The following is a 21,568-nucleotide window of genomic DNA, read 5'->3' on the forward strand; positions in this document are numbered from 1 at the left end:
TCAGTCTCCTCTTTTCTAAACTGAAAAGTCCGAGTCGTTTTAACCTCTCTTCATATGGGACCCCTTCCAACCCCCTAATCATTTTAGTTGCCCTTTTCTGAACCCTTTCCAAGGCCAAAATATCTTTTTTGAGGTGAGACCACATCTGTACACAGTATTCAAGATGTGGGCGTACCATAGTTTTATACAGGGGCAGTAAGATATTCTGGGTCTTATTTTCTATCCCTTTCTTAATAATTCCTAGCATCTTATTTGCCTTTTTGACGGCCGCTGCACACTGTGTGGAAGTTTTCAGAGAACTGTCCACGATAACTCCAAGATCTCTTTCCTGATTTGTCGTAGCCAAATTAGCCCCCATCATACTGTAGGTATAGTTGGGGTTATTTTTCCGGATGTACATTACTTTACACTTATCCACATTAAATTTCATTTGCCATTTTGTTGCCCAATCACTGTTTGGTGAGATCTTTTTGGAGTCCCTCACAGTCCACTTTTGTCTTGACTATCCTAAACAGTTTGGTATCATCCCTCCCAGTGGCCAGACACCATCCAGCACCCTGTCCCTGGCCAGACCCCCACCAGCACCCATGCCTTGCCCCCTGGCCCAACCCCCACTAGCACCCAGGCCGCAGGCCAGACACTCACCAGGACCCTGTTGCTGCTCCCTGGCCAGACTCCCACCAGCAACCTACTCTTTTCCCCTCCCTCCTGGCCAGACACCTACCCCCAGCTTGCTATTTTCCCCCAGATTTTGAAGCCCCATCTCTATTCCACTTACTGGAAACCCTGTCCCGCACACTGGTTCCCTCATTTTTGGCCCCACCTCAGAGTGTAGAGGGGCCCACAAAATCTACTAACCCTGGAACCCCAAAAGTGTTAATCTGGCCTGAGGCCTTGAACTTCAGTCCTAGCTACCCCCTCCCCCCCCATGGGCTGCAGTGCCAAGGGAGTGAGGTATCTCAGTTGGGGTCACATCAGTGAGGCTTGGGGTTTTTTGGAGGGGTTGTTTTTTTTGCATCTCACTTGTGACTGATTTTTCTGTGGGTCAGTGGCCCCTGACCCAAAGCAGGTTCCCCGCCCCTCTCATAAATAAAGACAACGGAGAAACCTTTTGTGTTGGACATAATATTTTATTAAAAAATGAAGCCTGGCCAACTAGCCCCCTATCTGGCCGCAGCATCATAACACTCCTGCACCTCCCACAGACCCCAACCCTGAACCCATCACCTGAACCCTGTGCCCCTCATACATCCCAACCCAAACTCCTAGACCCCCAGCTCCACAAGCCTGCAGCTTGCTCAGCACACCAACCCTCCATCTGACCCCAACACTCTCTAGCCTAGAGCCCTCTGCCTGAGCCAGCATCCCCTTCTCCACGTTCTCCTGCATCCAAATTCCCTCCCAGAGCCTGCACCTCTTACCCCTCCACACATTCAAATCCATCATTCTCACCCAGAGCCCACACCTCCTGTCTCAACCCAGTGAGAGTAAGGGCTGGGGACAACAAATTATGGAGAGAAGGGGAATGGAGAGAGTGGGGCCTCAAGGAAGGGGTGGGATCTTGGGGAAAGGATGGGATAGATCTTGGGTGTAAAAGGGTTGGAGACCACAGATTTAGATTATCCCTGACAGGTGTCTGCCTAACCTGCTCTTAAATATCTCCAGTGATGGAGATTCTACAACCCGCCTAGGCAATTTATTCCAGTATTTAACCACCCTGGCAGTTAGGAAGATTTTCTTAATGTCCAACCTAAACTTCCTTTGCTGCAATTTGTACTGTCATCAGAGGCCAAGTAGAACAATTTTCCTCCCTCCTTGTAACACCCTTTTAGATACTTGAAAACCACTATTATGTCCACCCTCAGTCTTCTCTTTTCTAAACTAAACAAGCCCAGTTCTTTCAGTCTTCCCTCGCAGGTCATGGTTTCTAGATCTTTAATCATTTTTATTGCTCTTCTCTGGGCCTTCTCCAATTTCTCCACATCTTTCTTGAAACGTAGTGCCCAGAACTGAACACAATACTCCAATTGAGGACTAATCAACACAGAGTAGAGCGGAAGAATGACTTCTTATGTCTTGCTGATAACACTCCCAGTAATGCATCTCAGAATTGTGCTTGCTTTTTTGCTACAGTGTCACACTGTTGACTCATTTTTTACTTGTAGTCCACTATGATCCCTAAATCTCTTTCAGCAGTACTCCTTCCTAGAAAGTCGCTTCCCATTCTGTGTGTGTGAAACTGATTGTTCCTGCCTAAGTGGAGTACTTTGCATTTCTCCTTATTAAACTTCATTGTTTACCTCAGACCATTCTCTAGTTTGTCCATATCACTTTGAATTCTGACCCTATCCTCCAAAGCACTTGTACTCCCTCCCAGCTTGGTTTCACCTGCAAACTTAATAATCATACTCTCTATGCCATTTTCTAAATCAGAGGTAGGCAATAATTTTTTACCAGGAGTAACTTCAGAAATGTAAGCCACCCCAGGCCACCCCGGAAGGGGTGGGGCCAGGACACTTCCATGCTTACCCACCAACGGACCATGATTGGCCTGGGGGTGGAGGAACGCGCAGTCTTTTCCCCCATCCCCACCCTGAAAGAACTGCCAGCTATTCTAAACACCTGGCAGTTCCCTCTAGGTACCCATGCCCCTGGCAATGGGAAGAGACTTCATGTGCTTCCCCTTGGGGATGGGGGAGCGTGCAAAGGTCAATCAGGGACTGGGGAGGAGGAGCACATGAAATCTCTCCCTCTCCCCCACTGCCCTGCAAGGGAGCACCGCACTTAAGAGTCAATCACCATTTGAGCAGCAGCTGGCTGTTGACTATGTACTGAGCCCCTCGCAGAATGGGAGATTTCATGGGCTCCCTCTGCCCTCAAGCCATGATTGGCCTGGGGCGGGGGGAGAGCATGAAGTTGTTACATAAAAGCGTCCACCTGAGCTATTACTTGAATTTATACATGGATTTTCTGGAATACACTAAACTGTAAGGTCCTGCCAACACATGACTTCAACTGACAAAAACCTCCTGCTGGCTGCTGGGGTGGGGGGCAGTTGTCTTCTAAATCACTTCATTACTGATGATTTGAAAATGATTCTCTGAAGCTTTGTAATTGTTTCAGCTGCATTGCCTTTTAAACTCTGCAACTCATTGTAATCTTTGTAAAACCTTACAACTTTGTAACTCTCAGCAACTTTGCTTTGTAAGTTCAGAAACCTACTGTAAGCTTGGTGATTGAGCCTTGCAACATGACTGAGTGAGAGTAAAACTATTGTGTTTGGGATTAGAAATTGCAAGCTAGGTGATGAGTCATCAGACCAATCAGGGAAACACTGCTGCTCTGCTGGATCAAGGGAAGTCTGGGCATGCTCCCAGGTGAGGGATGTGGATGAGTCACAGGGGTTGTACAGTGGCAATAAAGAAGAGAGCACATGGCAGAAGCTCCCTTTCTGCAACCAGAAGCTCTCTTTCTTTTCTGATCAGCTCCCCAGCCATGATCAGCAGACAGGCCCTCCAGAATCTACATGTCTTGGCTCCTTCTGCAATCCATATGCCTGTGTGAGTGCCTGAGGGCAGGAATGAATGTGTGTGAATGAATGAAGGTGTGTGTTTGTGTGTGTGAGAGATAGCTGGTTCCCCTTTAGTTTAAACCTTTAGTGGCAGCTCTATCATCTTTAGTTTAACCATATAGTGGAGTGTTAATTCCTCAATCAATAAATCCATACTAGTGTAACCTGGGTGGTATCCAGTAGGAATTTTTGGGTAATAGATGTCTCCCCCCACTCTGCCAGAAGCACATGGCACTTCTAAACATCGCATGCTCCTTGGAGGGCAGGAGCAAGGTGGGAGGAGACTTCACACACTCCCCCTCACCCCAGGCCTTAATTGGCCTGGAGGCGGGAGGAACGGCAGGGCCTCTGCAGGCCAGATCAACTTGCTTGGTGGGCTGGATCCAGTCTGTGCAGGCCCTTGTGCCCACCCCAATATAAATCATTGATGAAGACATTGAACAGAACCGGTCCCAAAACAGACCTCTGTGGAACCCCACTTGTGCCCTTCCAAAATAAACCATTAATAACGACTCTCTGAGAATGGTTGTCCAGTCAGTTATACACCCACCTTATAGTAGCCCCTTCTAGGCTGCATTTCAGTAATTTATCAATAAGGTCACATGAGACCATGTCAAACGCCTTACTAAAGTCTAGGTTTCCCACATCCACTGCTTCTCTCTTATCCACAAGTTTTGATATCCTATCAAAGAAAGCTATCAGATTGGATTAACATGATTTGTTCTTTACAAATCCATGCTGGCTGTTACCTACCACCTTATTATCTTCCAGATGTTTGCAGATGGATTCCTTAATTACTTGCCACATTATATTCCCTGGCACGGTAGTTAAACTGACTGGTCTGTAGAATCCTGGGTTGTTCTTATTTTCCTTTTGATAGATGAGGGCACTATATTTGCCCTTTTCCAGTATTCTGGAATCTCTCCCAACTTCCATGATTTTTCAAAGATGATAGCTAAAGTCCCAGATACCTCTTCCATTAGCTCCTTGAGTATTCTAGGATGCATTTCATCTGGCCCTTGCAACTTGCACACATCTAACTTTTCTAAATAATGTTTAACTTCTAAACCTACCCCATTTCCACGTGCATTCTCTATGTTAGGCATCCCATCACCATCCATCTTCTTGATGAAAACCGATACAAAGAAACCATTAAGCACCTGTGCCACTTACTCTAAAACTAACTGCTATTAAACTACGAAGACAAATTAGACTAAACTATTTACAACTATACACTAGAGATGTTAAAATGTGGGTATTTAATTGAGGAACGATAGAACTTTTATCAACTACTCAATTAGTTGACGGGCAGCCCGGCTCAATTACGGCTCGTGTCTGGTACAGGAACAAATCCTGCTGCAGCTCTGCAATTTAGAAGGCAGTAGGCCGTGAAGCAGCCCCTGCTTGTGACTGGGTCACAGGAACAGCTTCTGTCCACCTGTCATCTCTGACAGAGGCAGCATGGGAGAAGAAACAGGCAGCACCGTGGAATGGTGGGGGAACGGGCGTTTAAGCTGGCTCCCCTCAATACTGGCTCTTGCTTCCACACACCCTGATACAGAGGCAGCAAGGGGAAGGAATGCAAGTCGTTGACTACTCTTTTACATCCCTACTATATACAATGGAACAAGAAAAGCACTAGTCTGCTTGCAAAGTAAGAGATAAGCAGAGGAAGCTCCAGCTACCGTCACTGACGTAAGAAAGAACTGAAGAGAAGGAGGGTCAACAGCACCTTTTATGGGCAGCCATTTTGGCACCACTCCAGGAGGTGCTGAGGCTGACCCTACAGCAAGCTGCTAGGGGAAAACTTTTCTGGCTACTGTGCACGTGTGTATGCATACCCGATTGGAATGCACTTGAACAAACACTCGAAGAACTAGCAGAAACCTGTCAGAGGGAGTGTTCACTTTTGAGGAAAACCACTTTACCCGTGTCACAGAAAAGAAACAAAGAGAAGAAAGGAAAGACAACACTCATGCAGCAATCACAGCCGAACCTTGTCTTCCGACACAACGAGCTCCAGGATCAGACTCCTCAGATTCCTAGGGACCCATGAAAAATAAAACCTGTGAAAGAATCATCGACCTGCAGGGATCACCAATGACTGAATTTAACCAACTATAACTAAGACTACAATTTAGCCATGAGCATCTTTAGTGGAAGTCATGGACAGGTCACAGGAAATAAACAAAAATTCACATGACCTGTCCATAACTTGCACTAAAAATGCCTGTGATTAAACCTAGGCTGAGTGTGAGCAGAAGAGGAAGATCAGGACTGCATACTGGGGGAGCGCAGCACAGGCACAGACCAGGTGAGTAGCTGGGGGTGGGAGCGCGCAGGCGCCCAGAGCCAGCAGCAACAACTGTTGGGGGCCTCAGGGACCAGAGCTGTACTGGAGACTGGGGACCAAAGCTGCTCCAACTGACTGCCTGAAAACTGCTGCAAATGCTTATTGGATAGCTGACACGCTAGTCGACTAGTCACTCCCACCCCCTCTTGCTGCATAAGAACATAAGAACGGCCGTACTGGGTCAGACCAAAGGTCCATCTAGCCCAGTATCCTGTCTGCCGACAGTGGCCAGCACCAGGTGCCCCAGAGAGGGTGGACCGAAGACAATGATCAAGCGATTTGTCTCCTGCCATCCCTCTCCAGCCTCTGACAGACAGAGGCCAAGGACACCATTTTATCCCCTGGCTAATAGCCTTTTATGGACCTAACCTCCATGAAATTATCTAGCTTCTCTTTAAACTCTATTATAGTCCTAGCCTTCAAAGCCTCCTCTGGCATGGAGTTCCACAGGTTGACTACACGCTGTGTGAAGAAGAACTTTCTTTTATTAGTTTTAAACCTGCTACCCATTAATTTCATTTGGTGTCCTCTAGTTCTTCTATTTAGGGAACTAATAAATAATTTTTCTTTATCGGCCCTCTCCACACCACTCATGATTTTATAGACCTCTATCATATCCCCCCTCAGTCTCCTCTTTTCTAAACTGATAAGTCCCAGTCGCTTTAACCTCTCCTCATATGGGACCCGTTCCAAACCCCTAATCATTTTAGTTGCCATAGTTTTATACAGGGGCAGTAAGATATTCTGGGTCTTATTTTCTATCCCTTTCTTAATAATTCCTAGCATCCTATTTGCCTTTTTGACCGCCGCTGCACACTGTGTGGAAGTTTTCAGAGAACTGTCCACAATAACTCCAAGATCTCTTTCCTGATTTGTCGTAGCCAAATTAGCCCCCATCATACTGTACGTATAGTTGGGGTTATTTTTCCGGATGTGCATTACTTTACACTTATCCACATTAAATTTCATTTGCCATTTTGTTGCCCAATCACTCAGTTTGGTGAGATCTTCTTGGAGTCCCTCACAGTCTGCTTCTGTCTTGACTATCCTAAACAGTTTTGTATCATCTGCAAACTTTACTACATCACTGCTTACCCCTTTCTCCAGATCATTTATGAATAAGTTGAAAAGGATTGGTCCCAGGACTGACCCTTGGGGTACACCACTAGCTACCCCTCTCCAATCTGAAAATTTACCATTTATTCCTACCCTTTGTTACCTGTCTTTTAACCAGTTCTCAATCCAAGAAAGGACCTTCCCTCTTATCCCATGGCCATGTAATTTACACAAGAGCCTTTGGTGAGGGACCTTGTCAAAGGCTTTCTGAAAATCCAAGTATACTATATCTACTGGATCCCCCCTGTCTGCATGTTTGTTAACCCCTTCAAAGAACTCTAACAGATTAGTAAGACAGGATTTCCCTTTACAGAAACCATGTTGACTTTTTCCAATAAATTATGTTGTTCTACATGCTTCACAATTTTATTCTTTACTATTGTTTCGACTAATTTGCCCGGTACTGAAGTTAGACTTACCGGTCTGTAATTGCCAGGATCGCCTCTAGAGCCCTTTTTAAATATTGGTGTCACGTTGGCTACCTTCCAGTCATTAGGTACGGAAGCCGATTTAAAGGATAGGTTACAAACCACAGATAATAGCTCAGCAATTTCCCATTTTAGTTCTTTTAGAACCCTTGGATGAATGCCATCCGGTCCCGGAGATTTGTTAACATTAAGTTTTTCTATTTGTTCCAAAACCTCCTCTAATGACACTTCAATCCGGGACAGTTCCTCAGATTCATCACCCACAAAGGACGGTGCAGATTCAGGAATCTCCCCAACGTCCTCAGCCGTGAAGACTGAAGCAAAGAAATCATTTAGTTTCTCCGCAATGGCTTTATCATCCTTGACTGCTCCTTTTATAGCTCGATCATCTAGGGGACCCACAGGTTTTTTAGCAGGCTTCCTGCTTCTAATGTACTTAAAAAACATTTTGTTATTTCTTTTTGAGTTTTTGGCTAGCTGTTCCTCAAAATCATGTTTTGCTTTTCTTATTACATTTTTACACTTGATTTGACAGTGTTTATGTTCCTTTCTATTTATCTCACTAGGATTGGACTTCCACTTCTTAAAAGATACCTTTTTGTCCCTCACTGCTTCTTTTACATGGTGGTTAAGCCACGGTGACTCTTTTTTAGGTCTCTTGCTATGTTTTTTAATTTGGGGTATACATTTAAGTTGGGCCTCTATTATGGTGTCTTTAAAAAGTTTCCATGCAGCTTTCAGGGATTTGGCTCTAGTCACTGTGCCTTTTAATTTCTGTTTAACTAACCTCCTCATTTTTGCGTAATTCCCCTTTTTGAAATTAAATGCCAGGGTACTGGACTGCTGAGGTGTTCTTCCCACCACAGGAACGTTGAATGTTATTATATTATGGTCACTATTCCCAAGCGGTATGGTAACGGTTATATCCTCGACCTGATCCTGCACTCCACTCAGGACTAAATCGAGAATTGCCTCTCCTCTTGTGGGTTCCTGCACTAGCTGCTCCAAGAAGCAGTCATTTAAGCCATTGAGAAATTTTATCTCCGCTTCTCTTCCTGAGGTGACATGTATCCAGTCAATATGGGGGTAATTAAAATCCCCCATTATTATAGAGTTGTAGTGTGAAAGATGCAGTGTGTGTGTGTGGGGGGGGATGCTTCAAAGAGGCAGAACTGTGTGAAGCCAGGGGCCAGACCCTGGGCTCCATACAGCACTGATAATTGTAACACTGCATGCAGCCCAGGGCCAGCTGGGGACTCTCCCACTGACCCTGGGCTCCCTGTGGTGCTGCCACTTTGAAACGCTGCAGGGAGCCCTGAGCCAGCAGGTGACTGCTTGAACCCTCAGACTGTTGCTATACTTCAAAGGCGAAGGTGCCCTTATCAACTAATCAAATAGCCAATGCAAATTGCATCAACTACTCTATTAGCCGATTCATCTAAATTTAACAACCCTAACCCTAAGTATGACTTTCAATCTAGGAAACCATGCACTTCTGGTTTAGCACAGGGGTGGAACCTTTTTTGGTTCAAGGACTACTGACCTACAGAAAAATTAGTCAGGGGCCACACACAAGTGAGAAGCAAAAACAAACAAACAAAAAAAACCTTTACTGACACTTCCCTCACTCACCAGCACCTAGGGAGGCCCAGATGAGCAGATTATGTCTGCTCAAGCCCCGCAGTAGGAAGGGGGGGGCTGGAATGCCACTGTGGGCTCTCCAATGCTGAGGAGGATGGACGACCCTGAACCTCAGGGGCTGGGGGCAACATCCAGGTCTTGGGCTTTATGTTCCCCACCCCTGGTTTAGCTAATAAATGTAAAAATCCTGTAAAAAGAATAACTGGTACAAATATTTTTTTTAATTATTGCTTTCCTAATACATTTATTTGAACTTAGGGTTAGCCAGAGATCAGATGCAAAGCCTAGCTTTGCAAAGCAATTCCTGCTCTGCATTCAATTTTCCAGCTTGACTGACTGACAGGCACAAGGTGATCAAGTGACTTGTCCAAAGTCAAAGTGCCCTAGGCCTCACTGGACTGAAAACCATTACATTCTGAGTTTTTGTTTCAGACACACAGTCTTTTGTTTCTATCACAAGACATGTCTAAAGTCATGCATTCATGAAGCCAGATTTTGCGACCCTTAATCATACTGAGTAGTATCTTACTCCACGAGTAGTACCACTAAAATCAACGTGGCTACTTGCAGAGTACTACTCACTGGGCAAAGGCTTACCTTGCCCACGTTTAGCTTTCCTCACTGTTTGCCCCTGCCAGAGCCTTCCCCTATTGCTGGAGTTCTCATCTGCAACAGGGAAAGGCTCCAGCAGCGGGAAGCTGGCAGAGCGTCTCTTTGCAGTAGGGAAAGGTTTCATCAGCAGGAAGGCAAAGGGACATTACACAGATAAAAGCAGCAGTGTAGACAAGAAGGCAAGCTTGGGCGAGTAGAGAGCTGTTTAGGGTACATATTCAGGTATATACCAACATGCTTCACACTTGTCTGTACTCTATTCACCTAAGCCATGTCTCTACATTGCTATTTAAAACCTGTGCCGTGGGCTTACCCAAGTACACATCCTACACTCCCCCAAAAAGAATCATGCAGTGTAGACATAGCCTGTGAATAAAGCAAAGAAAGGGATGTTTATCATGTGTTAGTGAAGGCATAACTTATAGAACCTCTTAATTTGAGAGACGTGATGAAAAGAACCCATCTTGACAGAAAGCCAGGGTGAATTCACAAAACTGACCATTATAAATAAAAGTTACCTTTTGCATTTGCACATCAGTTTGTTCAGTTTGCAATCAGACAGTGGATACAGAACACTTTTGGGCCATTTATACAAAAGACAATTTAAGTATAAATACTGCACTTTTTAACAAGGAAGTAGAGCCACATTTGTAAAGGCATTTAGGCACCTAAATATGCAGACAGAAACCTAATGAGATTTTCAGAAGTGCCTAAACAGATTGTGGTTATTCTACACCAGTGTTTCGAGTACCCACAGGGGTACCTGAGAGAAGTCTGGGAGATACATCAACACAACTGAAACTTGGAGAAAACTGAATTTTTGCTTTAAGTTTTACAGTGTTTTATTATTTTTGTACTTTTTACACCCAAAAATTTCATCGCCCGCCTGGCTACGATTAAGTTGTTTAAACAAATGTGTTGCAGTGGTAGAAAAAAAATGGTGTGTGTCTGACAACAGTTGGTACTGGGGGTATTTTTTTTTAAGGGGGTACTTTATTAAAAAAAGGTTGAGAAACACTGTTATACACAGCACACCGTACAATGGCACGAGTGTGCTGATGCAGCCACACCATTGTAAGGTGTATTGTGTGGCCATGGAGAAAGCTCTTCCAGAGACAAAATAAAGCCACCTCCAATTATGGGCAATAGCTTTGTCGGTGGGTGCGTGCATGGCTCCTGCAGACAAAGCGCTGTCCACACAGGCACTTTTTGTTGCCAAAACTTTTGTCATTCAAGGGCTGTTTTTTCAGACCCGTCATCAACAAACATTTAATAATGAAAGTGCCAATGTAGACAGAACCTAAATAAAATCAATAGGAGTTACCCATTAGGTCTTTAGGCACCTAAATACCTTCAGACAGGGACTATGGAACACTTTACTTCCACCACAACCTGATCATTCTCTTCCCCCACCCAGGTGCAGCTCCTCCCCCCAGCAACCTGGCCACTGTGTTGCCTCTTGTTTTCCCATCCCTGAGTGGAATGAATGTTCTTATGTGCACCAATGTGGAGCTGATGTGCAACACATCACCTTCATATTGGTGCACATAACAAAATTCACATGGCAAGAGTTGGGCCAAAGGGTTCTGAGCGTGGAAAGAGGCTCAGGGCTGGGGCAGAGAGTGGGGATGCAGGTCTGTGAGGACACTAGCAGGGAGTGCAGGCTCTAGAGCAGGGTTCAAGGCTGAGACAGAGGGTTAGAGTGCAAGGGGCCTAGACTCAAAATGTAACCTGTCTGCTCCTTTATCATAATGGAGCCAGAAAGAATGAGCAAGTGGTGTTGCAACCTGGCATGTATAGTCAGTGTCACTTGTGTTTAGCCCAGACAAAAAGCGGTAGGGTCACATCCCAGGTGGTTCCCCAGCAATCCCCGGCTCCATAGCCTATGCTATTGAAAAATCTATCCCCATGTCCTTATATTTACCAAAATAACCTTGCAGATACAAAGCAAATGGAGACTGATACAATGCATCTTCCAGTGTCTGCAGACAGATAGCTATACCAGGTACAGAAGCACTAGTTCTAAGCAGCAGGAGAATGAACTTAATACTGATTAGTTTTAGTCCCTAACCCTGAGGTCTGGATACAATTGTGTCAATTTCACACCCCTGCAGAAGGCTCTGGAGACTTTGTAGTGATTCAGAAAAAGACAACACACTGGATTTGCACTGAGCTAGGAGGAACAAAGCACAAATCTGTTTCCAGACACATTTACAGCAGCCAGAAGGCTTGCAGTAGCCAAGATACTTTGCCAGAGAGGAGAAGAGTATGCAGGGAACAGGGCGTGGGGGAAGAGAGAAGCAGCTCCTCTTCTCTTCCAGCAGCTAGAGAGAATAGAGCTTCACTAGCCAGAAACTAAATGCAAGATTAAGCCCTGTAACCAGAGCAGGATCCAGGTACAAACTACAGCAGCATCCTTCCTGCTTCTCTTTAGTTGCAAGATCAGTGAGGTTGGACTTCTCAGATCCTGCCATTGGCACCAAAGAACCCTCCTCTTATTGTGTATATACCTGCTGCTAACAAGGTTATGTCACCTAACAGATACATTAATTGCTCAAAACTCTGCTCAAAATCAACAGTAACCCTTACAGTTAACTTAGAAGACAAAGCTAACTAGTCCAGAAAGAAGAGAAACATTCAGTCCTTTTTGATGGAGTTTTAGAAGCAGTAAGGAGATAATAGCATGGCATCTAGAAGCAAGAGGGAAATGGGCAAGTATTTGGGATACAAATGATCCATGGGAAAATTATATTCATAATTACTTACAAGATTAAATGTTATTTTCCCATGGTAAAAAAGAACAGTTATACTCAACATGTAGTTTTAGTTTTTAAACAGCATTCCTAACTATATCATGAACATTCAAGCAGATGATTAGCTTTTAGGGCCCTGGGTTAACCTTTAGGACACAGAAGACATTTTTAGGGAGCATCCCACATAAACTGCTTCTGAAGACAAGTATCTGAACAATAGTGTTAGATCACAGGTTTAACCCAAACGAAAGATTTGGGACTGATAGGCTTGCAACACAGGCTAAGCATTCAAACCTATTCAAATATCTAGGTTCAATAAACTACTTGGCATAGCATTTTGCAGCCATTTTCCACACTAAAGACATTGTTCATTCTCAAAAAAGGAAGGGATGGGGGAGTCAGTAAGGCCTCTGATTGGTGTTCCCTCTAATTTTTTCCACACCTGTGCAGAATTTTTTCCATCACCCTCGTATTGGTGGATATAAAATTCATGTGGTGGGAACGGAGACAGGGGGTTCCAAGTGTAGAAGGGGGCTCAGGACTGGGACAGAGGGTTGAGATGCAAGGGCTCCGGCAGCGGGTGCATGCTCTGGGGTGAGGCTGGGGATGAGGGATTTGGAATGTAGAAATGGGGCTCAAGGGAAGGACTGTGAGTGGGGGTTGGTGTGCAGAAGGGGGTTCAGATTCAGGGTGGGGGGTGGGCTTTGGGATGCAGCTGGGACGAGGGCCTGAGGTGCAGCATAAGCTTTATACTGCAGAGCCCACAGCAAAGTCTCCCTGGCAGCAGGGCTGGCATGGGCTGTTGGTTCCACACTCAGGGAGGCTTCTATGGTCTCTACAGCCAACTCTCTGAGAGTGGGGCTGGTAGCTGCTGCTCTCCGCCTTGCTCCTGGGAAGCCAGCATGTAATCTGTGGCATGGGGGCTGGGCCGAAACCACCACAGATAGGGGCTGCTCTGGCAGGCCCCATGGGGCTGGAGCAGCCCCCTGCCATGGGAAGACAGGGAGCTGCTTCAGCCCCTACCAGTTAACTGGAACAGTTAAGCTTCATCCATTAAGGGCAAGTCTTACCAGTTAATCAATTAACCATTTACATCCCTAGTTTTCAAGAAAATACAATGAACATTTCAATTCATGTTGTTAAAAGTTTTCTGTCTGTGATCTTAACTACTGAGTACATCTTCAAATGGTCAGTAAAGTGAATGAAAGGTTTACAAAACAGGATTATTTGAATAATCAAATAACTCTGATAAGCACCAGTTTTAAATCTAACCTGGATATAGCTGCATGAAACAGAGGAGAATTCCCACCTCCAAGGCACTGACAGTTCCTTCCCCCAGATACCCTGACTCTCTCTCCATTCTTACTTTTATAGTTCCAGTGGATGCTGGTGACTTGGATCTCCTGAGTAGGAATGTATTCCTCAACAAACTTCTTCCCTTGGAGTCGGTGCCAGAGTGTGGTTTTCCCTGTGTTCCTGTCTCCTCGGATTACAATTTTCACTGGGGGGAGGAGAAGAGCAAGTACAAAACCAAAGTTGATTAAAACAAATCTTGCGAACACTGGGAGAAGCGTTAATATTCTGACAATGTGATTTTGACATAATTAGTGCTTTCATGTTGCACATGTATGGTATTTTGCACAAGATATGAGCATCAATCATTCAAATTCCTGCTTACTCAACTGCATAATTTAGATCAGTAGGAAGAACCAACTTCAAGATCAAGCACTTATCTTTGTCTCAGGGCCTTGCACAATATCACTCTCTATGCCTCTGATCTCATTTCTCCCTAGTTCCCATCTTGTTGCCTTCCCTCCACATCACCCTAGATAACCTAACCACTGCTCATGTTTCAATAAGGTCTTCCACACTTATCTTTGTTTCCATCCTCCTCCTCCTTCCCACACGCCAAATGCCTCTTCTAGCATTCCAGGTTCCTTAAACAGTTTTCTTATCTTCAAGAAAATAATGATCTCCTGATAGAGATGTTAAATTTAGATTAATGGACAAACTGAATAGTCCATGCAATTTGCACTACTGGATTAGTTGATAAGGGCACCTTGGGCTGTGGTTACACTTCAAAGGTGAAAGCACTGGCCCCATGCTCCCCCCGGCTTTTCAAAGCAGCAGTGCCCGGTGAAGCTCAGGGTCTGGACCCAGGCTCCACGCTGCACTGCCACTTTGAAGGACCCTGTCCTCTTCCCCCCTGCCCTTGCCGCCTTCTTATTATAGAGGCAGCAAGGGGTGTGTGGAAGGGGAAGCGACTAGTTGACTAGGATGTTGACTATCCAATAAGCATTTGCTTACTGGATAGTCAACTAGTTAGTCCTTCACATCCCTACTTCTGAAGCTGTCTGCACCACTTGAATATCAGCTTGAATATCTGGTAACACCTTAAAGACTAACAAAACATGTAGATGGTATCATGAGCTTTTGTGGGCACAACCCACTTCTTCACATGACAGAACACTGAAGAAGTGGGTTGTACCCACGAATGCTCATGATACCATCTACATGTTTTGTTAGTCTTTAAGGTGCTACTAGACTATTTGTTTTTTTTTAAGTTTTTCCTGTTACAGACTAATTTGGCTACCCTTCTGAAGCTTTTGAATATCTGAATTGCCCTGTCTGCAGGGTTGCCTACTTGAGAAGGCTGCACCAATTTAATTTAAAGATGTGAATTTAAACTGACAGAATTACACTGGTGCAAATGACTGTGCGGACACTCTAGTTTAAGAGTGACCTATTTTAACTTAAATTGATTAGGAACAGGATTTAAGCTAAAAACAAGTACATGTGTGTCTGTCTGTCCTCCATACAGGGGACATGCCTACTGGAGCTGTAAAAGCCATGGACAGGCACTTCTCACCTGGTCACAAGTTTCTGAGGTTAGAAAGGGCTGGGGTAGACCTCTCTCCCCAAGGCAGCCTGCATACTGAATCGCTCACCCACAGCGACACTCCAGAATAATGATTTAAATGAAGAAAAACAAAATCCTCTAGTCTGCTATATATTTCAGAGAGCTTGTCTGTCTGTTCAAGAACTCCTCCTAAACAGGAACAGCTAAGACTACCAAATTTGGTATGCAACTTCCTCTTATAACATAAAGCAAGGTAAGGGCTAGGTTATGCCAAGAAAATGGGATGTGCCGGGAATGGGATTGATTTTTATAAAACCATACAGAAAAGAGACCGAAAGAGACAGGTGAAAGGGGCTGGCTGGAGGCATGTCCCTCCATCTGGAATTACCCCAATCCCAAGCCTCCCACTCCCAAAGCACCCTTTAGGGAGGGTGAGGAGGAAAGGTCTGAAGCTCTTTCCTCCCCCGATTTGTATGGGAATGTTGCTGGCTGACCCCCTTTGTCAGGGAGCAAGGGAAAAGTGCAGTTTGTTGCATTCCTCACCCTGGCTGGGGAGCACATGAACCTGGATCTGCCACAACAGGGCAGCAAACTGACCCAAGCTGCTGCCCTGAGAGAGGGCTGGAGTAGTCCTCATCCCCAGACCCAACCCCACCCCAGAGCAATGATTTAAATGAAGTATGTACATTTTCATTTTATTTTCCAAAAGTCAAAAATTAATTTGAGTTCAGGACCTAAGCAATGCCGGGTAAATCTTCTAGTATTATGCAAGAGCAATAAGGATGTTAACTAACGAGTAATTTACTAGTCAAGTAGTCGATGGAATTTCCATCAACTAGTCGACAGGCACTTCCACAATCCTCCTTTGACATGTACAAGAGCCCCTGTTGGGGCTCTTGTACATGTCAAAGGAGGAACAGGGAACTCTATATGCAGACCCGCATTGAAATGTACAAGAGTCCCCAGCGGGGGCTCTTGTGCATTTCAAAGCAGACGCACCCTCATGGAGCCTGGGCTCAGCGGGGGACTCAGAGTCCCCCACTGACCCTGGGCTCTGCGCAGCAGTTCCAGAGAACCCGGGGTCAGCTGAGGAGTCCCCAGCTGACCCCGGGTTCCGCATGCTTTGAAATGCTGCACGGAAATGCTCGGCATGGAAATGCTGCACGGAGCCTGGGATCAGCTTGGGACTGATCCCGGGCTCCATGCAGCATTTCAAAGCGGCAGTGCCACACGAAGCTCACAGGGAGCCCAGGGTTAGGTAGGGAGTCCCCAGCTGACCCCAGGCTCCATGCAGCGCTGCCCCTTTGAAACACCGCCGTGGCATTTCAAAGGGGCAGCGCTGCACAGCACCTGGGGTCAGCTGTGTGGCGCTGCCGCTTTGAAACGCCGCTACAGTGTTTCAAAGGGGCAGTGCCGCACAGAGCCCAGACATGAGCTCCGTGCGGCACTGCCACTTTGAAGTACTGTCTCTCTCCCCCCCACCTTGCTGCCTCTATCTGATAGAGGTAGCAGGGGGAGGGGGAGAGATGACTGGACTATTCAATTAGCATTTGCTTATTAGATAGTTGACTAGTCCTTAATATCCTTAAGCAGCAACACTTAAGAATTACTATGGAGACTGGAAAACTTCCCTCAAAGCAGTGACAGAACACTTCAGTTCTATTATCAATATTAGAAACAGCAATTGGAACACAAGTACTGTCAAGTCAAGGCACTAAATAAAAGCCTTTCACAGGTTTTCAATATTGTGCCGAAGTTAAAATGGAAGTACCTGCTAGAGAATCAATGGGACCACGCTTGGTAGCTTTTGTGTTTGCATTTTTGACCCAGCTATATTAACCTTAAAAATGGATACAGCTCCACACAACTGCTACACATTCTAAAATTACACACTATTCTTGCTATGCCTAACAAATGTAAACCAAATACTCCTGTGGTATAACACAGAAATGCACACACCAGTTCGAAAGCCCTGCTGACCAACTTTTCTACATTTCTAATGTTAGTCTCTCCTTTCTCCTCATCTATGGCTTTAATTAAGATGTGATATGGGTTCTATTCCCTCTCATCTCCTCAAATGCACACACATGCGCAAAAAACTGAGCCCAACATTTACAAAGCAGATCTATTATTCCACACTGCTGATCTCCTCTCAAGCCTTCTACATTCTACCTACCCAGATCCACACAGATGAGTTAGTACTTACTGTGCGGTTGTCTCTCTATTTTCATAATGGATCATGTAATTATCACCTAATGTCAGGGTTTCCCAAAAGGTCTCAACCCACCTATGAGTCATAGAGGGTTTAGATAGGTTGCACGTAGAGATGTAAAAAATGTGCAAAAATAGTAACTGTGTAATGGATCAAAATTCTATCAGTTACATGGTTAAACAGTTTACCTGGGGACCTAAGGGTGCCCTCACTTCCAGGATCCAGGCTGCTGTCCCTGTGCCGTGGGCTCTGCTGCCAGCGAGGTCGTGGCAGCCAGCCCTGTGCTGCAGGCTTTGCCGCTGGCAGCATCCCAATGTGCACAAGGTCCCGGCTGCCAACCCCTCTCTTGGAGCCCTAGCAAAGTTTAACCGTTAACAGAAACCAATAAGCATCAGCTTATCGATTAACCAGTTAAAACTTTTACTAGGGATGTAAAAATCACATTTAAAAGGCTAACCAGTTAAATGTTAAGATTAATCGGGACCCTGTGGCACATGCAGGGGGCTGCTCATACCGGGCTGGGCCCAACACATCATGCTGTGGGCAAGGTCTGCTCTGACCTGGCTGGGCTGCCAGTTAACTTGTTACCCCAGTAAGCATGCCAGTAAGATTAATGCTTACTGGATAACTGGTTAACCCTTTACATCTCTAACTCTTACTTCCCTGGTTGCAGGCCTGGTGTGGAGGGGGAAGGGGCTGTAGAGGGAGCCTGTGGTGATTAACAGTGGCTCATCACCTCACAGTGGTGGCTCCTGTCCTACAGGGTTGAGAACAGTTTCCTATTCTGAGCATTGTGACGTGATGCAAGGCACTGCAGCACAACTTAGGTTTGGCCCAGCTACCCCTCCACAGCTGGGCCACTCCTGAATAGTGCCGCAATCATGCAGCAGGTCACAATGCCTGGAGCAGAGAGCTAGGTCCAGTCCCATAGGACAGTGACTGCTGCTGTACAGGTGAGTGTGAAACAGGCTTAGTCTCAAATGCACCTGAAGGGCCTCTTCTCTACACAGGAATTATGGTTGCATTGTGAGGGTAGATGGTTGCTATGAGTGGTCAATGCTACAGCCTCAACAGGGTAAGGAGAAAGCAACAGCAGTGGAAGATACTGACAACTTATGCTTTTCAGCCCTTGGGTAGGTCACAAAAGGAGACAAAATATAGTTGGTGGATTACTTAAGTAAAAAGTTTCTGAGACACTGCCCTGTCACAATTATTACTTATGCATGTACTTCACCTACTTATGGTGGCCCTCTGAGTCTCAAGATATATTTTCTCATTGGGAATAAGAGATGCTACTATTGCCCACTGGAAAACATTCATTAAAATGCAAAGAATTCTAAAAAAATTTACCTGTGCATAAACAGATATCTAACATGAGAATAACTGACCTAATAAAACTAAATATGGCACCTTCTTCACCTTTCATTAACATTTAGCATGGTAGAATGTCATTAAGTGACTATTGTGGAAAACAGCTACTAATGCTTGATGGGAAAATACTAGTTTTCTGGGATGCAGCATCCAAATATTGGTGGTGAAGGGATGGAAGAAAAGAACTTTAATGGACTGAGATTAGGAAGCATTGTACTCCTCCTGTACCTTCCAATAAAGCTTGGGATGTCCTGGGGAGGGGGGATGCAGGCATTCAGAACCCCCCCAGCCCCTAATATGGGGAAAGTTTTTTAAACAAGCATTACAACTCTGAGTTCTCTATTTTTCAAACAAGAGGTCTTTCCTATCTCTCCAGCTCCTGAACATAATGTGACTATGTAATGTCAAAACAAACTGTTCCGGGGACAGAAACAAGAGCTGTGTCTACACTGGTGGGATCTTGCGCAAAAACTTGCTGCCTGTCTACACTGGCCGCGTGTTCTTGCGCAAGTAAACTGATGTTCTAATGTATGAAATCAGGGCTTCTTGCACCAGAACTCTGACGCTCCAGCTCAGGAATAAGCCCTTTTGCACAACTATTCTTGTGCAAGAGGCCAATGTAGACAGGCAACATGAATTTTTGCACAAGAAAGCGCGATGGTTAAAATGGCCATTGGAGCTTTCTTGCGCAAGAGAGCGGCTACGCTGGCACGGATGCTCCTGTGCACACGCACAAGCCAGTGTGGACGCTCTCTTGCAACTCCTTTAAGGCAAGAACCGCGCTAAAGAGTTTCTGCGCAAGCTCAGCCAGAGCCCTGCAGCACTGTAGAGACCAAACGCGTATCACGGCACAAGCCTTCGCCAGGGCGGGAGCGGGCTTGAGAGGCCGCATACGAGGCGGGCGAGCCGCGCTACTCACTGTTGTACTGCACCCCCTTGGCGAAGCGGCGCTGCAGGGCCTGGTTCATGGACTGCAGCCCGGCAGGGATGTTCTTGTCGCGGCCGGGAGCCTGGTCCGAGCCCACCAGCTTCTTCAGGGCCGAGAACATCTTCCCGCCGCCCGCCCCGGGGCAGGCGCCTCCCGCCCGCTGACAGGCTGCGGCCGGGCTTACGTGGCCATGGGCGCCGAAGAGCCCCGCGCAGGCGGGAGGAGCCCGGGGCAGAGGGCGGCGAGGCGGGGTCTCGACGCTGCCGACGGCTCCTCTGGGCCGGGCTCAGCCCCGGCCGGCGCCGCCACCCGCTGAGGTGAGAGGAGTCGCTCAGCCCCCCCGCGCCGCCGCCATCTTGGTCCCTTCGCTTCTAGAGGGAGGCGCGCAGGCGCGCCGCGTAGCTACGGCGCCGCGCGCGGGACAAGAGAGTGACAGTGGCGCGCGCCCGCCGGCCGAGCCAGCCCTTCCCCTTTGGCAGCCGGCCCGGCCCACATCCAGCCGGCGGGCAGGGGCGTCCGCGGGCCGGGCTGGCGCCCTGAGCCAGGGCCTGCTCCCACACGGCCCAGGCCTGGCTGGGCTTTGCCAGAAAACCAGTTGAGTCTGCTGGAGTTGTCAGCGCAGCTCCGTGCACTGGCATGATTATCACAGGCCGCTGGGACAGCTGGTGCAAAGCCAGTCTGGCCACAGGCCGCCCTGGTCCCGCTTCTGCAGCATAAGTGGTAACAGATCAAACCTGTGGAAAACACCTGTCTGCCCCACATGCATGCTCACAGCCCCGCATGTGTGTTCTCTATCCCCCACATGCATGCTCACAGCCCCGCATGTGTGTTCTCTATCCCCCACATGCATGCTCACAGCCTCGCATGTGTGTTCTCTATCCCCCACATGCATGCTCACAGCCCCGCATGTGTGTTCTCTATCCCCCACATGCATGCTCACAGCCCCGCATGTGTGTTCTCTATCCCCCACATGCATGCTCACAGCCTCGCATGTGTGTTCTCTATCCCCCACATGCATGCTCACAGCCCCGCATGTGTGTTCTCTATCCCCCACATGGATGCTCACAGCCCCGCATGTGTGTTCTCTATCCCCCACATGCATGCTCGCAGCCCCGCATGTGTGTTCTCTATCCCCCACATGCATGCTCGCAGCCCCGCATGTGTGTTCTCTATCCCCCACATGGATGCTCGCAGCCCCGCATGTGTGTTCTCTGTCCCCCACATGGATGCTCGCAGCCCCGCATGTGTGTTCTCTATCCCCCACATGGATGCTCGCAGCCCCGCATGTGTGTTCTCTATCCCCCACATGCATGCTCACAGCCCCGCATGTGTGTTCTCTATCCCCCACATGCATGCTCGCAGCCCCGCATGTGTGTTCTCTATCCCCCACATGGATGCTCGCAGCCCCGCATGTGTGTTCTCTGTCCCCCACATGGATGCTCACAGCCCCGCATGTGTGTTCTCTATCCCCACATGGATGCTAGCAGCCCCGCATGTGTGTTCTCTATCCCCCACATGGATGCTCACAGCCCCGCATGTGTGTTCTCTATCCCCCACATGTATGCTAGCAGCCCCGCATGTGTGTTCTCTATCCCCCACATGCATGCTCGCAGCCCCGCATGTGTGTTCTCTATCCCCCACATGTATGCTCGCAGCCCCACATGTGTGTTCTCTATCCCCCACATGCATGCTAGCAGCCCCGCATGTGTGTTCTCTATCCCCC

The 21,568-nt window shown here is 47.0% G+C and overlaps 1 protein-coding gene across 3 annotated transcripts in view; it reads right to left on the bottom strand.

Moving 5' to 3' along the window:
• The window catches only part of RABL6 (RAB, member RAS oncogene family like 6), a 92,194-nt gene extending 71,962 nt beyond the window's left edge, over positions 1-20,232 (bottom strand). For all 3 annotated transcript variants that reach the window (XM_075905805.1, XM_006117347.2, XM_006117345.2), the window contains exons 1-2: positions 19,837-20,232; positions 13,841-13,975 (exon numbers count right to left, since the gene is read on the bottom strand). In XM_075905805.1, the coding sequence (XP_075761920.1) occupies positions 13,841-13,975; positions 19,837-19,966 (265 nt within the window). In that variant the 5' untranslated portion in view covers positions 19,967-20,232. The remainder of the gene's footprint in view (positions 1-13,840; positions 13,976-19,836) is intronic.
• Between the last annotated feature and the right edge of the window lie 1,336 nt (positions 20,233-21,568).

Source organism: Pelodiscus sinensis, chromosome 22, assembly GCF_049634645.1.
Source record: "Pelodiscus sinensis isolate JC-2024 chromosome 22, ASM4963464v1, whole genome shotgun sequence".
NCBI classification, from domain to species: Eukaryota; Metazoa; Chordata; order Testudines; family Trionychidae; genus Pelodiscus; species Pelodiscus sinensis.